The sequence below is a fragment of the Corvus hawaiiensis genome, chromosome 3 (assembly GCF_020740725.1).
Source record: "Corvus hawaiiensis isolate bCorHaw1 chromosome 3, bCorHaw1.pri.cur, whole genome shotgun sequence".
NCBI lineage: Eukaryota > Metazoa > Chordata > Aves > Passeriformes > Corvidae > Corvus > Corvus hawaiiensis.
The window spans coordinates 94781131-94799718 of NC_063215.1; the positions used below are offsets into that span (position 1 = coordinate 94781131).

The window sequence follows — 18588 nt, forward strand, 5'->3', positions numbered from 1 at the left end:
GAGAACAAAGGATATATGAACTTCTGTGTCGTCATATGTAAAGTGGCATACATGGGAATAAACAATACAAGCCTTACATAGGAAATGATGAGCTCTGTGGTGGTACTTCTCAATTAGAATGAGAGTTTGGGATTGTAATGCTAGTTCTAAGAAAGTATCAGCTGTATTTTACAACAGCTAAAAAAAATAGTCAAGTGTTAAAAGGGTAGAAAACATGGTGATGCCACTGTGAAAGTCTGGATTATATGTGGACTGCTATGTGCCTTTCTGGTCCTGTTGTCTCTATAGGAATGTTTTAGTACTGGAAGAGGTTCAGAGGGGGACAGCAGTAATGATCAAAGGTTTGGGAGTAATAGAAAGAGGGTGCACAATTCTGAATAGCATGGAGGTGATGGTCAAGGTTGGATTCACTTTCTCCTCCATTTGAAGAATGAAGGGTCATCCAGTGAAGCTACTGGGAGCCAAGAAACAAAGAAAGGGAGGTGGCTCTTCATGCAGAGGGTCCACTGATCTGTGAAACTCCTTGGCAAAGGATGTTTTGGGTACAAGAAGTTTAATTGGTTGAAAGGAAGAGTGGCTCAGCACTTACAAGGGTAGTTACTAAATAAGCAAATTGCAACAGACTCAGGAAATCCCCTGTGCCCAGCGTGGTCAGAGGTTAGGAGAAATTAGGGGGAGGCATTGTATTTGCTTGCCCTGATCTTACTGTTTCCTAGGCAACTGCCTGTCACCGTTGCTGGAGACCAAATACTGGTTAGATGGACTTTAGGTCTGAGTCAGTACAGCTGTACTTGTATTTGAGTAGCAGCAATCACTCGCATGTGCTTGAGACTTCCCAGTTCTTGTTTCGGATGCGGCATCAGCATAAAGGTGGTGACTTTTTATCATTTGTAATGATTTCACTTTCTTTTTAAGGCTCTGACAAATGGACACATCAAGAAAGGAGGCTGTTCAAAGAGGCATTGTCCACCTACAGCAAAGATTTCATATTTGTACAGAGAATGGTAAGGTTATTTCTGCTCTGTCAATTGCTGGGGTTTTTTTCCCATTGCTCTGTTCTGTTCCTCTTCATTTTCTCTCCAGTGCCAGACCAGCTGATTGCAGGCGTAGAGGCAGCAGTGGTTACAAGAACACTTGATAGGAGTGGTATATTCATTTGGTGTACCTGTGCATTAGGTACCAGTAAAAAACAGTTATAAATAAATAAAAGGTGTTCCTCTTGTTATTACATGTGAAAGTTTTCACACCTGGAATCCAAATCATGGCATTCTACGTGTGGGACAGGTATGGTTTTCCACTATCATCTTGGTGGTCTCTGGCAGTTTGTTACAAGGTACCTGAGTCACTGGCATTGAGCTTGGCACCAGAAAGGGTTAAAATCTGTTAATAAAGAGAAAACATGTTTGGGCTTACTTTTCATGTTCTGCTACAAAGCAGAAAAGACTAGGTTATAAATCTCAGGGCACAATACCTTATTTGTTACCCCAAATGTTGAAAAATGTGTGGGTTTATGTGAATCAAGCCTTAATGCCTAGTTTTCTCGGTGCTGTACACTTGAGCTACAAAAGTATATTCTGAGTCATTTTCTGTCTGGAGTCAAGAGAATTCCAGAGAAATCTACTGAAGCTGAAAAAGTCAACACAAATTTGACTGAAAAAAAATTTTAAAAGAAGTGTTCTACAAGAGTATTCCTGTTGTAGTCAAACTACCTTTTTTTTTTCCCCTCCATTTGAATGTTTGAGTAATAAAGCCTGCCTCTTGGAATATATTAAAATTGTGTTGAATGAAAGCAAAAAATTAAGGCTGGACTACTTTTGCAATTCCTTAACTACAGGTTAAATCTAAGACAGTTGCACAGTGTGTGGAATACTACTATACCTGGAAGAAAATCTTGCGTTTGGGACGGAAACACAGAACGCGCTTAGAGAAGAAAAGAGATGAGTGCTTGGTAAGTCTAAAAGAAGATGAGAAAGTTTAACACTTGATAATTTTTGTTTGTCCTGTTTTGAGGAGGAGGTTGAATTAGGTGACACAGGTATCTTCCAACAGAAATTATTCCATGACTCTAAATTATGTTCTGTACAAACACTGTGTGACCTCAGCTACACCACGATTTGTGTGGATGGACTGCAATGAGGTGAAAGTGCATTACCTAACTGTGGTCCAGGTAAACCTCTGTAAATTGTGCCTCTGCCCATGTGTGCTCTTAAGGGCTGCTCTAACATTCTAGTACAAATACCACTTGAGATGTGTTGGCTTGTGGGTTGGGGTTTTTTCGGTTGGTTGTTTTGGGGTTTTGTTAAAGTAACTTGACTACAAGTACAGCATACATGGCCTTTCTAATGGCAGGAGGACAGCACTGTGCGTGGCATCTGTAGATCTTTGGAGGCATAGCTCCCTAACACTGATGGAGGCTGTCTTGAGCAATGCAGAAGAGCTTTTTATGTGCTATAACTTATCCATTAAGGGGCGGTAGCTCCAGCAAGACTAGAAGTTCATTAAGGATAGGAAGAAATACTGATACTGGGATGCACACTTGACTAAACAGCATGCTGTTCCAGCACTGTATATGACCTACTATCTAGTGCTGTCTTTGACCCTATTTGTAGTATTTCTTAAATGCACCGTCTATTTTAGACAAGTGGAGAAGAGGAAGTGTTAGAGGAAGATGAGGAGATCGAAGAAGACAGAAAGGAAGAAAGGGAAATGCAGAAGTCACCTGACCCACCAGCTATCTCTCTTGTTGGACCTATCGATCTGCCTGCTGTTCAGGGTCTTTCACTTTCTTCGTCCTCCTTCATCTGTGAAATGCCAAACTGTGGTGCTGTACGTGTGCTTGGTATATTTAAAGGGGAGAGGGTGGTGGTGGTGGTGTTGTGTGTAAACTAGTGAATTGTGATTTTGACTGCTTTTAATTCTCACCCCACAAAATATAAGCAGTTTGATCTGTACTGAAAACTGAATTCTGAGATGATGTATCAGTCAGAAACACTATATGGCAAAAGTTCCAATTAGGTTACACAGCTTCAATAATAGGATACCTCACTGCTTTGTTTTATTGTGACTATCTTCAACTACAGTGGGATATTGCTGAAAGCAAGCACCATTTGACCGAGTAGGTGGTGCGTATTAGATGTGTACACTTGTTCTGTTGTGATACGCATTCAGCATCCTACTTTCTGCAGTTCCTGTTCCAGTGCCTTCTTGTGATTTCTTGGGGTTTATGTTTTTTGTGTGTGTGTTGATTTTTTTCCCGCCTCCCCTGCACCCTGCCCCCTGCCAGGTGTTCAGTTCCCGACAAGCGCTGAATGGCCACGCTCGCATTCACGGAGGTACGAACCAGGTGACGAAAACACGCTGCACCATTCCCGGCACTAAGCAGAAATCTGGTACGCAGAGCGGATACTGCTCCATCAAGAGCTCACCTGCCCACAGCACAACAAGTGGCGAGACTGACCCAACAACAATTTTTCCTTGCAAGGAGTGTGGCAAGTAAGTGTGACTGTCTGCAGTACTGCATCGCCTTTGCCTATTTAGATTCCAGATCAGTAGCGCTGTGAACAAACTTTGTACTTTGCTCTGATGGTCTTGGAAGAAGTTTTCCCCCTAGATGATATGTTCTCTTACCAAAACTGTCAGAGATAGGTTTGCATGACATTTTGGATGCCCCTGCAGTATTTACTCCTATTTTCCACTTACCTGCTAGAATTTCTACATCTGACATTCCAGCTTCCTGCTTCATCACAGACTTGGATGTGACAGTGGGCAACTTTTTCTGTGTTTCTGTGCTTGAGTTTGTCCATCCTAACATGGATTCCTCCACTTTCTCCTTGTTGTGCAAGATGGTTGTGAAACTGATGCAGGGAGAATTAGGATGTGCATAGATACTGAAGCTGGTGTGGGAGCTACAAACTACCTCTGGCAGAGTCAGAGTAGGCCATTTTGATACCATCAGGATGTATAAATCTGGTAATATGTCCCTGAAATTCGCACCATGGATTTTCAGACTTCACTGACTTCTATTTCAGGACAAGGAAGCAAATGTACTGATAAGTTGTTGAGTCTTTTTTGGCTCATTTCATCAAAAGCAGTGCATTTTTATCTGACTTTTTTTTCCTTTAAAATTTAGGGTCTTTTTTAAAATCAAAAGCCGCAATGCTCATATGAAGACTCACAGACAACAAGAAGAACAGCAAAGGCAGAAGGCTCAGAAAGCTGCTGTGGCAGCAGAAATGGCAGCCACTATTGCAAGAACTACTGGGCCAGCTGGGCATAGTTTGATCCCCCTGGATCACATGAGTCTGGTTAAACATGTGGAAAATGTTGGTGACATTGATGATGATGTTGTTCCGGATCTGGGTGATGTCATGGAAGAGAATGAAGTTATGGATGCTGACCTCTTACTGGATGATGAAGATCCAGATCTACTGCAGGATGATGCTGAGTTGTAAATAAAGTTGTTTGATAGACAGCTACTGAGCACACCCTGAATGGATCAATCAGGAAACCTGGACTGCTTGTTTATTCCCACTGATTGTAAACTACCTGTTGAAAATTATAATTCTTTTATCCAGGTCTAGAAAAAAAAAAAATCTGCTTTTTTCCCTTTTTTTTTATTAATTTGTGTTTTGGGGGAAGAAATAAATAATTGGTACAAATATTCTTATAAGGTGTTTTTATCTGAGCTCTTTTTGCAGATAACTTCCAAGGCCACTAATTACAGAAGTTCATGGTTCTGCTATCAGTTCCTACCAGATGGTCCTGGTAGAATCTTTAGTCTTTAACTCTTCCAAGTTTCATTTTGCCCCAATTACAAGAATAAATTTCACACACTTCTGATGAAACTTTTTTTTTTTCCTATATTGGATAATTTCCAGCATCTTCTAGAGAGTAAATGTCATCTCGCTTAAAGATATGATTACATTATTTGTCTTTGTGCTGCCATTTTAAGGGAGATGGAGGAAAAAAAATCTGGTTTAACTATGAAAGAGTTAGTAATATTGCAGTTCATTTTCAGTTCTGTCCTGGTTACACAGGATGTTTTAGACCTTCCATTTTAGCAAGGTTTTGATCTGCTGATTTTAAAATGACCTAAATTCAAGGATTGAAGAAGGAAAATGATTGTACTGTGGTTCACATCCTCTGATGCGAATATTGAATCAGGAACACTGCCTTGGTAATGAGATTGCACTGGAAATATTGTCCCGTGACAATAGATCACACTGTGGAATAGCCATCTCAGTGGTTTTAGGGGAGTGTGTGCTTGAGCAATGCTTGCTCTCTCACCAGGCAAACACAGGGAAGTATTCTTGCCATTGGAAAAGAGCCTGATACACTTTCAGCACCTAGGTATAATGTGTTATTCTTGTGCCATTTTCGGTCCTCTTCATGCCATCAAATTCAGCTGTTGTTTATTTATTATACACATACTGCAAAGGTGAGTTGATACTGCTGTTTAATGACCATTTCTCCTCCCTTAGGTTCAGATCTACGTGCTGGACACCTGACACAGTATATATAAATTTAGATTTGGTTCTCTGATTAAATAGGATATTGAAAGAATTGTACTTTGCAGAATAAAACAATTAAGGAAGAAATGGAGTTAGGTAGAGTAGACTTTTAATTACAGAATACGAATGCTGATTGCTGAGCTTTCACAGGCATCAGCAGTGATCTTCTTGTGAATTTTGCACAGTAGAAGAGTATTGTTAACTTTATAAAATATTTTATAAGACTTATTTGAGATCTTCCAGGCTTCAGGTTTGTTTGGAGGTTTTTTTATGGGTTGGGTTTTATTTTATTGGGTTCTTTTTGCCATATTCCTAATTTCTTCAGCAGAATCTGAGGGATGGTGGGTCTTATCTTCTACTGTCTTTCATCCTTGTTTAACTATGCAAAATGAGGGTAAATCATGGCACTTTTATAGGTGTACCGGACCACACAAGTTCACAACCAGTGGGACTTACTGACAGAGAGAGGTGCCTTCTCTGTCAAAGCCAAATATGTGAAGCCAAATGACCTCAAGCTTCTACTTAAGGTCGAATGTTCCGATACTAAAGAACCAGCCCTTCAGGAGAATGGAAATAACTTCTCAGTTTCCGGTCAGTGAAGTTCCCGTGTACATGGTTGTTTTAGTGTTTTGGGGGGTTTTCCAGAGGTTTTTGCAGTTGGTTTTGACCAGTGGGTGGAATTTCACTCCTGTCACATAAGAAGTGATGTTCTCAGTCATTGCACCCTTGAGCTTCAGGAGATCAGGCAGCAGCAGCCTTTTCTTTCCCAACCTGCCACTCAGCACATTCCCCAGCCGTTCGTTCCTGTCCATGCTGTGACATTTTACTTTTACAGGGGCCATATGCAACCCAGGTTCAGCAGACTGGGTGCTCAGCTGTGTACCACGAGCAAGACTCACTGACAAAAATCTCATAGATAGTGCAAGTCATCATGGTTTGCAAAGTGGAGGCTTTTGTGAGCAGTAAAATGTGTTGGCTTTCAGGAGCCTCTGGTAGAAACAGCCCAGCAGAGTCTACTCTTTCTCTCCCAAGCTTGTATAATTTTGAACTTTTAAAGATCTTTGTGAGAATGGCTCTGCCGTGGAAAATGGACATGTTTTCAGGTTCCTGGTGGGAAAAAACTGTTTAAGCAAAATGATGATTGAAATCAGAGTTCTGCTTGAAGAACTGAGTGGAATACAGTAGAAACTTAGCTTGATTCTGAAGAGCAGCTCTGTATTAAAGAATTTACAGTGGCACGTTTTAGTAACAATTGGACAGGACCTGTGCTAAACTTAGTATCTATAAATATATATATATATATACACACACACACATACACATGCCTGGTTAAGTAACATTTATCGGGTGCTGTTTTATTGTACAGCCAAGAATATAATAGAACAACAATAACCAAAGAAGCTATTCATCAAGGAAAAAAAAGAAATGCACATTTCCTAAGCAGTACATGATTTAGGCCTCAAACATTGACTTCATCATTATTAAGTGTTGCATTAGCTGATGTTAAATGTGCTGTTCTGCCTATTTGTACATGAGTTGAACTTAGTTTTGTTTCAGAAAACTTTTTTCTTGTTGATGGTTGATGATGGAAAACTATTCAATATTGAATTTAGTCCTCTTTGATAAAACCTGTACATACAGAAAACATATTTTATGAGAAAAATCTTATTTTCAATATTTAACTGTTATTTTATTAGAAGATGGTTGTGTAAATATTTTAGGTGTTTTAGTGTAAAAAGCAGACTGTAATTTTAGGTGGCAGAGGAAGTAACAAAATAAAAAATATATATATACATTTGATAGAGCTTGTGATCTCTGCTGGTTTCAGATTCCCGTTGTTAGCATTTGACTTGCACACAGCTTAATTTCAGGTTACTGCCTACCCGACTGTGTGTATTTAAGGATGGTTTAGTGGCATAAATTAGTACTTGTTTATTTCCCCACCCCCTATAAAGATTTGGTACCTATCAGAAGGTGTGTTGTATTATTAACCACTATGCGTATGTATAAAAAGAAAGGGGTTTGTTTATGTGCCATTTCCAGTCTTTTTTATATTTCGGTAAAATACGGTCGGATGGGTTTTGCTCTAATGGGCTTGTATCCCTTGTTAAAATATTTTTGAGAGCGGGGAGAAGGTTGAAAACTAGGGTTCGTGTAATTGGTTTTGCTTTTTTTTATTTTTTAAAGGATTCCTAGAGAACAGGACGGGAGCGCCTGTGAGGGGACCGGGGGCCGCCCTTGGCGGGAAGCGGCTGAGGGGGAGCCGCTGCTCCGTCGGTGCTGCCCTGAGGCAGCGCTCGGGGGAGGCGGGAAGCGGGGTGGGGAGCCCAGCTGGGACCTCGTATGGCTCGTTCGGCGCCGTACGAGCTCCTAGGTCGCCTCCGCACCCCCGACCCCCGTGGCCTGAACCCCGCAGCGGGGAAAGGAGGCGAGGGAGGCGGCCGCTCTTCTCCTTCCGGGCGATGGAGGGCGGGCTGGGGCGGGGCCAAGATGGCGGCGGGGTGGCTGTGGCGGCGGCTCTGTCAGGTGCGGTGTGTGGCGGGAGAGGGGAAGCGGGAGCCCCGTCCTCCTCCTCGTCCTTTTCCTCGGCGTCTTTCTGAGGGAAGTGGGAAAAGGGAGCATGGCAGATGTTATCCTTCGGGGTTCGGGAGGGTTGGGGCTGTACAGCGTGGGACTGTGTCTCTGCACGCCATCATCGCGTGGCGGGTCCACGGAACTCTTCCCTGCAGTTCTGTGGGTTTCCCGCAGTTAGTCCGCATGGAAGGGATAGTGAAGAATAGGTGGATTTGGAGGTCGTGCCAGGCGAGTTTCTAATCTTAAAAGTTTCAAAGCTTGGAAGTTACAACGTAAAATAATAGGAAAGCATTTCGCACTGGCAGTGTTTGCTAGTTTGGACTTAAAAACAGTGATTGCTTCCTCTCAAATTGAGAAAATTGGATTTTCTAAAGCCCTAAACTCTCTTCTGTGTATGCAGTTTTCTGGACTTGCTTTTCAGGCATCTGTCTCCCCCTGACACTTCAGAGGCTCTCAGCCAAACAAAATTAAGGCTATTTTGCCCTCGGAGATGGGTAGTTATCTTTTGTACAGTCTTGGTTCACCCAGGAAGTTGAATTCTGTTACGCTGCAGTCTTTGAGTGTCTTTTCCACCTTCTGTGATGGCCATTAGCAAGAGCACATCATTAAATCAGGGAATGAAGCTGTTAAAATAAACTTTCCTGCCCACTGAATGCCACCTCTACCACCTAAGGTATTCAGTGTATCATTTTGTAAAAAGTTAATGCAAAATTTAAATAGTGCCTTTAATTTGATGTTACAAAAACTTTTGACTTGATGCATATCTGCTTAATTAGTAACAAAGGGAGATGGCATGTAGTGGGAATAACATGCACAGTCATAGGATATTGGAAAGGCTGCAGACCTTAGTATGTGGGATGGGACTCTTACTGCTTCATCAGGTTTTGTTTTATTCATTTTTGTTGCACGAAGACTGAAATGTTTGTATCTAAAACCACATAGCACAATACACTATGAGTGCATATATCTTTGTATGTAAATAATAAATCCTTATTACCAGGTCAAGCAGTTAAAAGTAAAGAATACATGGCACAGACTGCATACACACACACATAAAAAAACCCAAAACAGATAAAAATTTTAGTTATGATTACAGTCAATAGCCTCACATTTGTTATCTGGTGTCAGATTCTGTGCCATGTACTTGCACAAACAGTTTAAGGTCTGCACTGAATACAGTCTTTTATGCTCATGGGTCTCTCTGCTTCCTGAAGTGGTGTCAGGTGATTGTTACTGTACTTCATAGTGGCAACGGATGGAAGGAAGGCAGCATTCTGACTTCAGAGAGAGAGAATTGAGGTGCAAATGTCAACTTAATTTTGTCACAGAATCATAGAATGGCCCAGGTTGGAAGGGACCTTAATGACCACCTAGTTCCAACCTCCTGCCATGTGCAGGGACACCTTCTGCTGTATCAGTTTGCTCGGAGCCCTGTCCAACCTGGCCTTGAATACTTCCAGGGATGGGGCATCCACAGCTTCTCTGCGCAGCCTATGCCAGTGCCTCACTGCCTTCACAGTCAAGAATTGTTTTCTAATATCTAATCTACCCCTACCCTCTTTCAGTTTGAAGCCATATCCCCTTGCCTTTCATTACATGCTCTTGTAAATAGTCCCTCTATTTTATTAGTGTCACTAGAAAATTATCAGCTGTATTTCATTAGTTTTAGGCAATAAGGCTCAAGTGTAGTTCCCAACATAAACTTTGAAACTTTCTGAATGATTATTGACTACAGTGGTGAATATTCAGTGCTCCTAAAATTGCTTATTCTGTCATGCACTTAAGGAATGTAACAGTAGTGCCCCTGTGAAGGTCTGGATTTAAAAGGATTGCTTAAGGGGAGGCATTTGTACCACAGTCAGCTTGGTAAACAGAAAACTCTCCTGCCTCTTCCTGCAGTCATCTTCTTTATTGGAAGCAGCATTTGTAGGATAAATAGTGACTGAAGCAGAATTACTTCAAAAAACAGCTTTGTTCACTGCTGATGTATAATGAATGTATGATGCATACTGGAAAAGGTTAGGGACCTAGTAGCATCATAGAGTTATGCATATCCATGAGCAGCTACAGTAAGATTACCTGGAAAAGTGTAAACTCTGGCTGTTTTCTGGTGTTTTGATTAGACAGTCACCTATATAACTCTTGGGTGGGATATCTGTCTCTCTCTTGAAGCTATGACTCCAGCATATGTCAAAAAAGAGCATCAAGGGGCAAGATAATTTGGCTTCAGCATTCTGCTACAGCCCTGAGGTTCTGTTAAGCAAGCAAGAGTTCCTTTTCTTCACCCCTCAAGTAGTCTATAACTGTGCCAAATTAAGAATTAGTGGAAGGAAGCCACATAATGTTCTGAAGGGAACAATTACTCTAGTATGAAAGAGCACTGTTGCATGATTAACAACTATATTCCTTTTCTAACACAGAAAATCATGTTATCTTTTAAACATGATTCATTTACTTGTAAGAAGTATGCTTATTTAAATGTTCTCTTCAAAAGAACAAGTGTTTGAAATCACAGGGAACTTTTTTTCTGAAAAAACAGTAAATTTCCAGATAAATTCACAAGTTGAATTTTTGCATTTATAGGCTACTGATTTCAATTGCTTTTACAAGTCCTACTTAGGCTTGTTACTTGACAAAACTTATATTGTACTGTGAAAGTAAAACTAAAGAGAAAATATTGTTGTATACAGAAATGGTATTCAATGCCATAAAAATGCATTTTTCTTTTAAAAATATGCTTAGTGATTGCTATTCAGGTTCCTCAGTAGTAAGTGCATACTGTTACTGTGCCCTTAACATGCTTCTTTTTTTAGGTGCTATTGTATACTGAAATACATTTCCATGCTCCTGTTTTCCTGTGTTTTCCAATGGAGCAAACTTCCTAGTGTGTCATGTCAGTGCCTAGGAATGTGCTGTGCTTGGTGTGCAAAAAAGTAATCTTTAATCAACCTGTATTAACTGGCTGCTTTCTGGTTTGGGGGAAAAAAACCCACAACATAAATTATCTGTTTTATACAGGGATCAGCTTTTCCTGTCAGTAATGCAAGCAGAATTATGCAAAAGCAGTATTTTCTTCCGTAAGTATAACAGCCCCTCCTCCTTCCACTGCTCCTCCATAGTCCCTGAAAAAATAAAATCCAACTTTAACAATTTATTTTATGCTTTCCCCATGATGTATTTCTAGGAGCTCCAACTTGATGGGAGCACGGCTGGCTGGATCCCATGGTGATACACAGGAGCCTAAGATTAATCCTTTGGTGAGTGTTCTGTAACACAGTGTTTTGTATATTGTCTTAGTAATAAACAGGGCATCCAGAAAAACTTGAATTCCTTTCTTGCAGCTTTTTAAAGTTCTGTCTTAGTGATGTCAAATTTGTCATAGAGAAAGAAATTATTTAGATTATTGGTACTTGAGATCTTCTGGGTTCTTTTTTTTCCAACAAGATTTCTGTAGCTCACAGTTGCCTCTCAGTAACTTTGCCCCTTTTCAATGCAGCTGTAACTCTATGAAATACCAACTTTTTGGCCATATTCAGTTCAACACCTGGGGCACCTTAGCAGCCCTTTGACAAGGGCTTCAGAGACATCTGACAGGCAGTATTAGATCTACAGTGCTGATCCAGCCTTCCTGCTGTGTCTGGTACCTGCTGGATTTGGTGTGCTGAGCTGCCTAGGAGTGAACCTCTGGGAAAATCAGCACTTCTGCACTCATTAAGGCTCTTCCAGTTGATCAGCAAGCCCAGACCATCAGAAGTTGAAGCTCTAACCGAAAGTCATAAACTTGCACTTGTACAAACATGAAGGATAACACACCTGGGGAAGCCTACTGTGTTTAAAGTAGTTTTAGATCTGATTAGTAAAGTGAGAATTCTGGTTGTTGTCCATAATGTTCTATTTAATTTCCATACCCAAGCAAACTCTTATTGTTTTGGGTATTCACACACTGTTATTTACAATACAAATATTGCTGCTCCAAACTTGCTTTAACAATGAGTTCTGTTCTTCTCATTGCTAGTGTTGTCCTCCTTATATTTATCTAGCATTCCTTTTTTGGACGAAGAAATTTTACACAAATGTTCAGAAGTTAGGTATCTCCTCACACTTTGCCTTCCCTGGTATAGTGAGACCTACCTGTCAGTCAAGGTATTATAGTCAGACTCTGTTAGATAAACTAAAATAAGCAGCTCAGCAGGTTGTGGGGTGTTTTTGCTCTTTTACAAATGGGGTATGCAGGTTAAGGAAATATGCAGTGCATGCATTAATTAAGGAGAACATGATGTGGTAACTCTTGTCCGTTCTTCAAAAATGCAGGTATCTATTTCAGATGAGCCAGAAACACTGTACAAGAGAGTGTCCATTTTAGTTAAAGGCCACGATAAAGCTGTGTTGGACAGCTATGAATATTTCGCAGTGCTTGCAGCTAAAGAACTTGGCATCTCTGTTGAAAAAGTGTAAGTAACTGATCTGTAGAGTGATACAGAGTCAGATGCTTCTTCTGTCATCTACTGTAATTCAGATCCTCTGCTTAGAAGTCTTATTTTAATTTTTTTTTAAGAAATGGCTATAATCTGACATTTTTTTCTCAGATTGTAGATCTAACACTTCTTTGATGGCAGGATGGTGATGAGAAAGCAGCAGCAGTTCTGCGCTCAGCACTGCCATAGTGGAAGGGCTACATGAAGGATACTGACTTTGTATTTTATGTACTTTCAGTACAGCTGTCAGCGTTGTAGCTTCCCTCACCTAATGCTGGTTAATACCTGAGTGTTAACCATGCCCATGTCAGTTAATAACAAACTGTACCAGTGTTTCATATTTCCTTGTAGTCTTCTAAACGTCAAGTAAGAACAGAGATTTCAGCATAATCTTTCAGATAAACTTGTGTTATCATCCTTTATATAACATGAAAGTTTCTTTTTCTTCTTTGCTCAGAGATAAACCCCCAAAGACGATAGAACGACTTACACTTCTCAAATCCGTACACATTTACAAGAAGCACAGAGTTCAGTATGAAATGAGAACACATTACATGTGTTTAGAGGTAAGAAAGAAGGAAAAAAATTGTTCTAGGTGTACAGTTCAAAGATATTACTAGCATGAGTGAAAATGATTTGGGGAGGTGAATGCAGGGGAGTATTGGAAAACAGCTGACCTAGTTACATGAAATGCAACACAAGTTACATTCAGCCTACATAATTTTTGGACCAAAAAGTTAATTTTGACCATCATCTTAACAGCTGAAAGAATGACTAAAGAAAATAAGGTAGAATTGAGGGTTACCTTTAGTGTGTTACGCTCTTGGTTTCCAAAAATCATTGGGATGAGAGTTTTCTCAGGAAGGGAAGAACATCCAGCTAAATCATCGGCATTGCCAGCCAAGAAGGGTTCTATTCTTTGTGATTGGATGTTTTTGAGCAGACAGACTTTTGTCCTATGCAGCATCATGTGGCAAGCTAAAACTGCATGTAGGAAATAGAAGAAAGGAAGCACAGACAAACCACCAGCTCTGTGGCCGATGACACAGACATCTGTATGGTTTAGAAGGCAGCTGTGGTTGACTTTCTTAGAAGAAACGTTTACTGCCAGCATTTTGTGGCTCCTGGGTGTCTTTCTGTGTATTTGCGCAGTGCTTGGCAAAAGGGGACTTTAAGTCCCCTGACATGAGTGCCATACAAGTAGCTGCCCACAGACCATAAGCACTATTTTTGCCTTCCAGGAAAAACTAAAAGATTGGTAACTGAGTGGGACCAGGAGAAACTAAAAAAGCAGTATTTCAGTGGCACTCTGGAGTTGCAGGATTTTTAACAGGCTTGAACTTTGAGAGTATACAAAAGCTGGTGATTCTTGCATAACCGGTTGTTAATTTCATCTGATCCACCACTTCCATCATAATCAATGTATGTGATCCCAGGCAGCATGTGGAGTTCTGTGAAGTAACTACTTCATACTTGCATGAGAGCTGAGTACAGGTGAACTGCTTCTGTTCAGTATTATGGAAGCTGCCTTTCCCTAAGATGGTTGGTCCCATAGCAAGGGCTAAAGAAGCTAGGGCAAACTTGTTTTAAAATTCTGTTTGAAGTATTATTAATAGTAGTTCATTAAAAAAAAATTCTTTCTGTTTTAGTTAAAATACCTAACAAGCAGTACTGCTGCAGTTTACTTGGAGTATGTACAACGAAACTTACCTGAAGGGGTTGCCATGGAAGTGAAAAAGGTCAGTTTCCACCCCACATTATTTACGGTTACAAGTCCTGATGCAAGTACCAGTCACTACTGAAGTCTTTAGAAAGTCAGCCGAGAAAATGGGTGTAGTTTCATAGGAAAATTTTCCAAACTACTATAAAGAGGCTGTATTGCTTGGAAGTGCCACTAGGTGGCATTTTAAATCTGATACATGTCTCAAACCAGAATAAATAAAGCAAAGTAGTTAGATGCTAGCTAGCAGGTCCAGTAAATGGTTGTTTTTCTTTCCTTTTAGACTAAGATAGAGAGAATACCTGAACACATTCAGAAACCTGTTTGGGATACACTGCCTCAAGTAGAAGAAACTGAAGTAAAGTCATGAGCACACCAGGTACTTGGCTCCATTAGTACTGAAATTCATTGCTCCTATCAGCCTAATTTACTGAGACAGTCCATCGTTAAATAAAGGTTCTCTTGTAAAGAAATTATATAAACTCTTGTTTCATTAAGTTTTTCTTGCTTGTAACACCAGTACATGTAGACTGACCTGCTATGAAGTGAAGAAGTTTGACTGTGTTCTGTGATCAGTGACTATGGTCATTTATAATAAGTTTGTAGAAAGGTAAAGTTTATTTTTACTTGTATATATAAAAGTGTGTGTGTGTGTATATATATATATATATATATATATATATATATATATAAAAATTCACCATCTCCTTTTGATAATACTAGATGGCTTCTGGACACTGAAATACTTGCAAATCCACTTCATGTTTGTGTAGTATTTAATATTGTGGATGCCAGATTGTTATCCATTTATCAATTTTGGATAAACTAGTTTGTTGGATAAACTATTTGCCTTCTTTACTTATTTTCTCCTACTTATACCACATTTCTCCAGTTTTGCTTCCTGCCACATTTCTTACGAAGTGCCAACAGCAACACTACAACCATTGCTTTAGGTCTTGTCTCAAGTAGTCTTACTATTGACCATCTCCTCTCATTTTCAGTCAGAAAATTTGTAGTTGCATTTTAGAGGAAGTTAATAAAAACCCCATGCTTCATACCATTTATAAACATCAGTGTTTGAGCATGCTCTATTGTATTCTTAGGAGTCAGACTTCCAAAGTTTAAATGATCCCTGTCTGAAGTGCCTGCTTTTGCATCCATACAGCAAATTTGTAGGAACAACAATTTAATTCCCTTAAACAAAGGCAACGTATGCCACGTGGGATGTTCTGTGCATCACAGCAAAGCTGTGTGCTTCCCAGGAATGTGCAGCACATTCCTGCCTTGCTAGAACTCCAGTTTGAATATGAAAGAGTCAAACCACTGGCACTTTCGCTGAATGTGTAAATTCACACTTACCTCCTAAGGAGAGAGGGAGAGGATTTTCAGACATGAAACTGAACTAAATCCCTAGGATCAGTTCAATATCAGTTCAGTGTCACTGCCTTTTTTTATGAAGGAAGGATGAAGAAAAGACTTTGCAGTATGCAGTAGCAAAGCTTGACTTCAGTATCCAGTAGCCTGCAGTCTCACCTTGTAATCAGGACACAGATTCTTAACACTGCTGCTCTCCCTGCTGGCTGATAATGCATTAGCCTCATGTAACAAACAAGTCTAACATGAGTCAGTCATTCAGAGGAGATTTTTGGATGTTTGGTTAAGCTAATGCTTTGTCTTTCTGGATGGAGTTCTACTGTACATGAACTAGGGCAACAAAAAACCTTCAATGTAATTTCCTTTGCTTTCCCTCCCCCTGTAATCGCAGTTCCTTTAAGATACAGGAATCAGAGAGGTGTTTCATTTACAGAAGGAATATGAGAAAAGAAAACAAAACCTTTCAATGCAAACAATTTACTTGTTCAGGTTGGTGCACAGAGTACAGGTAACGATTCTCTTCTGCAGCACTTTTGTACGGTAAAAGGAGAGCAGTCTGGGATTTGGGGTTTGCATACCTGTCTCATTGTTCCAAGTTTCTAGTTCTCTTAACAAAATGTACCTTTCTTTTGAAATGCTATGCATTGAATTACAAGAAATACCAGTAAAAAAGTGGAAATTTAATTCTTTCTACTTCAATAAAATGCCAGTAGATATTATCAAAAAGCACACAATCAGTGTATTGCATCTGCTGATGCAAGGTCTTTCATACATCAGCACATTGTTATCACTCATCTTTCATTCCCCCCACCATATAAATATTAAATCTTCTTTGCCTTGGTATTAGAATATGTTTCCAGTTTAAAATAAGGGTTTTTTTAGTTTAGCTACTGCAAATACTTACAGGGCTTTATTCCCAAGCCATTAGGGTACCCAAGTTTCACCTTGTGCTCAGATAAAGTTATGGTATCTACATTATGGAAGACACAGTGACATAACTGAGTAACAGACTCCAAACATGTACAGCAACTTCAGATACCTGGAACTGACTGGAGCCGCTTTAGCCTGCAGTAGCAACACTGCTAAGAAATGAAAGAGCAGAAGGCTTAGTTTGCCATCAGAAATCAAGTGCAGTGATGAAACTTTCTGACCAAAACAATCATTCTGGCATTACTCAGGAGGGAGTTAAAAAATTAAAATATAGGTTAGTTTGGTAGCTACTTAGGAAAAAAAGAAATTCTAATGTTTTAAATAAGATCAATTTTAAAAGGACCGATTCTTCCTAATGTTGGCACCCACTCAAATGTAGAGAAAGTCATAACACAGATTTCTTTATGCTTTTCTCTAGCATCTCATTCAAATCCAGCCATTTATTTAACCTGTCCCAATGCAGGGTATCAAGGCTTGGGAAACCTTGCCTTACATTCTCTCTGCTTTCAACAAACTGGGTGTGGATGTACTGCAGAACTAGTTGGAAACGCTGAAAAGAGTTTTTTCTGGGTGCGTACAGAAAGCTGAGGGCTAAGTCCCCATCCCTTTCCTTGACATTCAGTTTTGCACTTCTGGCATACAGGCTTGCAGTTAAACTCTCTACTGCATTAGATACGCTTTTGCAGAAATGATTATGGGGTTTTTTAAGCTAATGTTGCTATGGACAACACATGGATTCCGGCAGCTTATGTGGTTAGCATACCCTGGATCTTTCTAAAATGCTGGGGCCCCCTCTTCCCCAACAGACTAAAATTTTAAGATCTATTACATTTTAGATGCTACCTTATTCTCGGTATTCTGTATTTCTCCAGTGTGTAAAGTTGGTAGTTCTCTAAAGAAGATTAATTCATTATGGAGTTTTTTACATTGGCAATGTTTTATAGTAACTGCAGTGCAAGGAATTACAGCATCGTTAAATATATCAGCCATTTGTCAAAAGAATTGCAGCTTGATTTTCAATGACATCACTCAAAATACAGTTCATACTGGCAAAAACAACCCCAACAAAACAGTGGCGAAGCACTTTCTAAACTTAGTTTCCATCAGCAAAATAAGAGTATTAGGCTAAATATGGCTGAGAACAGATGTAGAATACAAAAGCCCCCAGCAATTCTGTTCTGAACTAAATTAGTTTTGCTTAATAATAAACAAACAAGTGGCTTGAATACATAAGTAATAAATATTTGCCTGGATAACGTTTTGTTGATGATTAATGCTAGAGAAAGGGGGATAAAGAAGTTATAAAAATCTGTCATGCAGGGATGAAGAAAAGCATGAAAGTGAGTTGCTGTGAGACAAAAGAGTGAAGGCAATAAGCCAGCAAGGAGGAATCTGTTCTGTTCAGATTAGCAGAGTTCTCCAAAATAAAGGAAGTGTCTTTTATAAACCATCTGTTTCTGGAATGTCATGCAGATAAAAAGTGCTCAAGATACACAGGTAGCAGCAGCAGCCTTCTGCTGACGGGGTTTAGTTGCAGTTGCTGACAGAATGGGGTCAGCAGAACAGATTTCAAATAATGCAAGCTTTTCTCCTTCCTTTTCTTTCTAATATTATTGCTGGAATCAGAGATGCTGGTACATCAGAAGTCTGTAAAAAGAACATTGCTGGTGATATATTAACCATGTTAGCAACTAGGAGATCAAAGGTAATTTTACAAGTTCATTTAGAAATTTGATTTAAAACTTTCAAGTGGAGAGATCTAATTTAAGAAAGGGCTTATCATAAAACTGGGTGGTTACACATTCACTGGTCTATGAGCATCAGTGCTGCTTTACTGCCCGTGCCTTACCACAGAGAAGCTGAGGTGTTCATCTCCTGGGAAACACACCTTCTAAGACACACATGAATGGCACCACAACGTTTTAAGTAGTTTAACCCTAAACACCAAATGCTGCCCAAGTAGGATCCTTCTCACACAAGGAATGGGGAGGAGGGAGGAAGGAGT

General features: G+C 39.9%; 2 protein-coding genes across 10 annotated transcripts in view; both read left to right on the plus strand.

Annotated features, from left to right (window-relative positions):
* TRERF1 (transcriptional regulating factor 1) overlaps window positions 1-7310 on the plus strand; it is a 100942-nt gene extending 93632 nt beyond the window's left edge. For all 8 annotated transcript variants that reach the window (XM_048299687.1, XM_048299685.1, XM_048299689.1 and 5 more), the window contains 5 exons: window positions 916-1004; window positions 1835-1948; window positions 2638-2826; window positions 3284-3492; window positions 4130-7310. In XM_048299687.1, the coding sequence (XP_048155644.1) occupies window positions 916-1004; window positions 1835-1948; window positions 2638-2826; window positions 3284-3492; window positions 4130-4451 (923 nt within the window). In that variant the 3' untranslated portion in view covers window positions 4452-7310. The remainder of the gene's footprint in view (window positions 1-915; window positions 1005-1834; window positions 1949-2637; window positions 2827-3283; window positions 3493-4129) is intronic.
* Window positions 6015-14755, plus strand: MRPS10 (mitochondrial ribosomal protein S10). Of its 2 annotated transcripts, none has more exons than XM_048299694.1 (7): window positions 6015-6101; window positions 11103-11161; window positions 11269-11341; window positions 12396-12535; window positions 13017-13125; window positions 14209-14298; window positions 14563-14755. In XM_048299694.1, the coding sequence occupies exons 1-7, from the start codon at window positions 6015-6017 to the stop codon at window positions 14647-14649; spliced, it is 645 nt and encodes a 214-aa protein (XP_048155651.1). In that variant the 3' UTR covers window positions 14650-14755. The 2 variants fall into 2 exon arrangements, with proteins under 2 accessions (XP_048155651.1, XP_048155650.1); XM_048299693.1 differs by lacking the exon at window positions 6015-6101 and adding an exon at window positions 7839-8036.
* The last annotated feature ends 3833 nt before the right edge of the window (window positions 14756-18588 follow it).